Genomic DNA, 857 nt, shown 5'->3' with positions numbered 1-857 from the left:
ATGTCAAGGTAATTTTTTTGTGTGTATTTTTAATAAAAGGAAGTTAAATATAAACCAAGGGGTTTGCTGGTCTCACCGTATGAGGTTGAGTGGCTGCTCCTTGTAAAAGCTGCTGAAACGAGCCCAGTATTTATACAAGGAATAGCGCTCGCTCTCACAGTTAGCATCACGAGACCTGGTCCAGTACCTACACTACAAAAAACAGACATTAACGTTATTGTTTTTTCTATGGCACAAAACCTTCTGAATAGAGAAACATCTAGGTTTATGCCACTGAATGCACATCTTCCTCTCTTAAAGACTTACGTCATGCAAAGGGAAGGCAGCTGCGTAGGTCCCGTTGTTCAGCAGCCTCTTGATGCCCTTCTTATCCTTGTCTTCTTTACTGTATGGACATCGGGAAAGGATGTAATATACCTACATGGAGAAGAAAATAAACTAAGCCTTTGGTCACAGGGCAGTTCCTCAGTAAAAGTTTAATAAGGCCATGCTGCAATGGAGGTTACTACAATGTAATATCTTGTAATAATTTTATGTATTCTTGGCATTTCTACTGGTTTTCTTACAATCCTGTTCCGTGTGGACGGAGGAAAGAAGGTTTCTTTATCCTCGATGAGGAAGAAGTCAGTCTTGCTCTTGTCAAAGGTGGCGGTGAAGTAGTCGGGCTCAGGCTGCATCACATGCTCGGGCAGACGGTAGGGAGTACAGAGCCAGCTCAAGGGCACGTCTTTTTTATCTGGAATATCATTGGCTTTAAAAGGCACTTTGATTTTCAGAACATCTGCATATGTTGCCAGCACTTCCCATGGAACGTGGATCTTCAGGAAGTATGTCCTCCCATCTTCAGACTCCTGGAA

General features: G+C 42.6%; 1 protein-coding gene across 1 annotated transcript; it reads right to left on the bottom strand.

The window, feature by feature from the left end:
- Positions 1–76: 76 nt before the first annotated feature.
- Positions 77–845, bottom strand: LOC107682535 (anoctamin-5-like; the record flags this gene model as incomplete). The annotated part of the gene is made up of 3 exons (XM_016478743.1): positions 567–845; positions 307–417; positions 77–192 (listed from the first exon to the last, which is right to left on the bottom strand). Coding segments are annotated over exons 1-3 (338 nt in total), but the record flags the coding sequence as incomplete, so codon positions are not given.
- Positions 846–857: the final 12 nt, after the last annotated feature.

Source organism: Sinocyclocheilus anshuiensis, unplaced genomic scaffold, assembly GCF_001515605.1.
Source record: "Sinocyclocheilus anshuiensis isolate Anshui unplaced genomic scaffold, SAMN03320099.WGS_v1.1 C32309814, whole genome shotgun sequence".
Lineage (NCBI taxonomy): Eukaryota > Metazoa > Chordata > Actinopteri > Cypriniformes > Cyprinidae > Sinocyclocheilus > Sinocyclocheilus anshuiensis.
The sequence above is the reverse complement of the archived record's forward strand: the minus strand, read 5'-3'. Positions and strand labels throughout refer to the sequence as shown.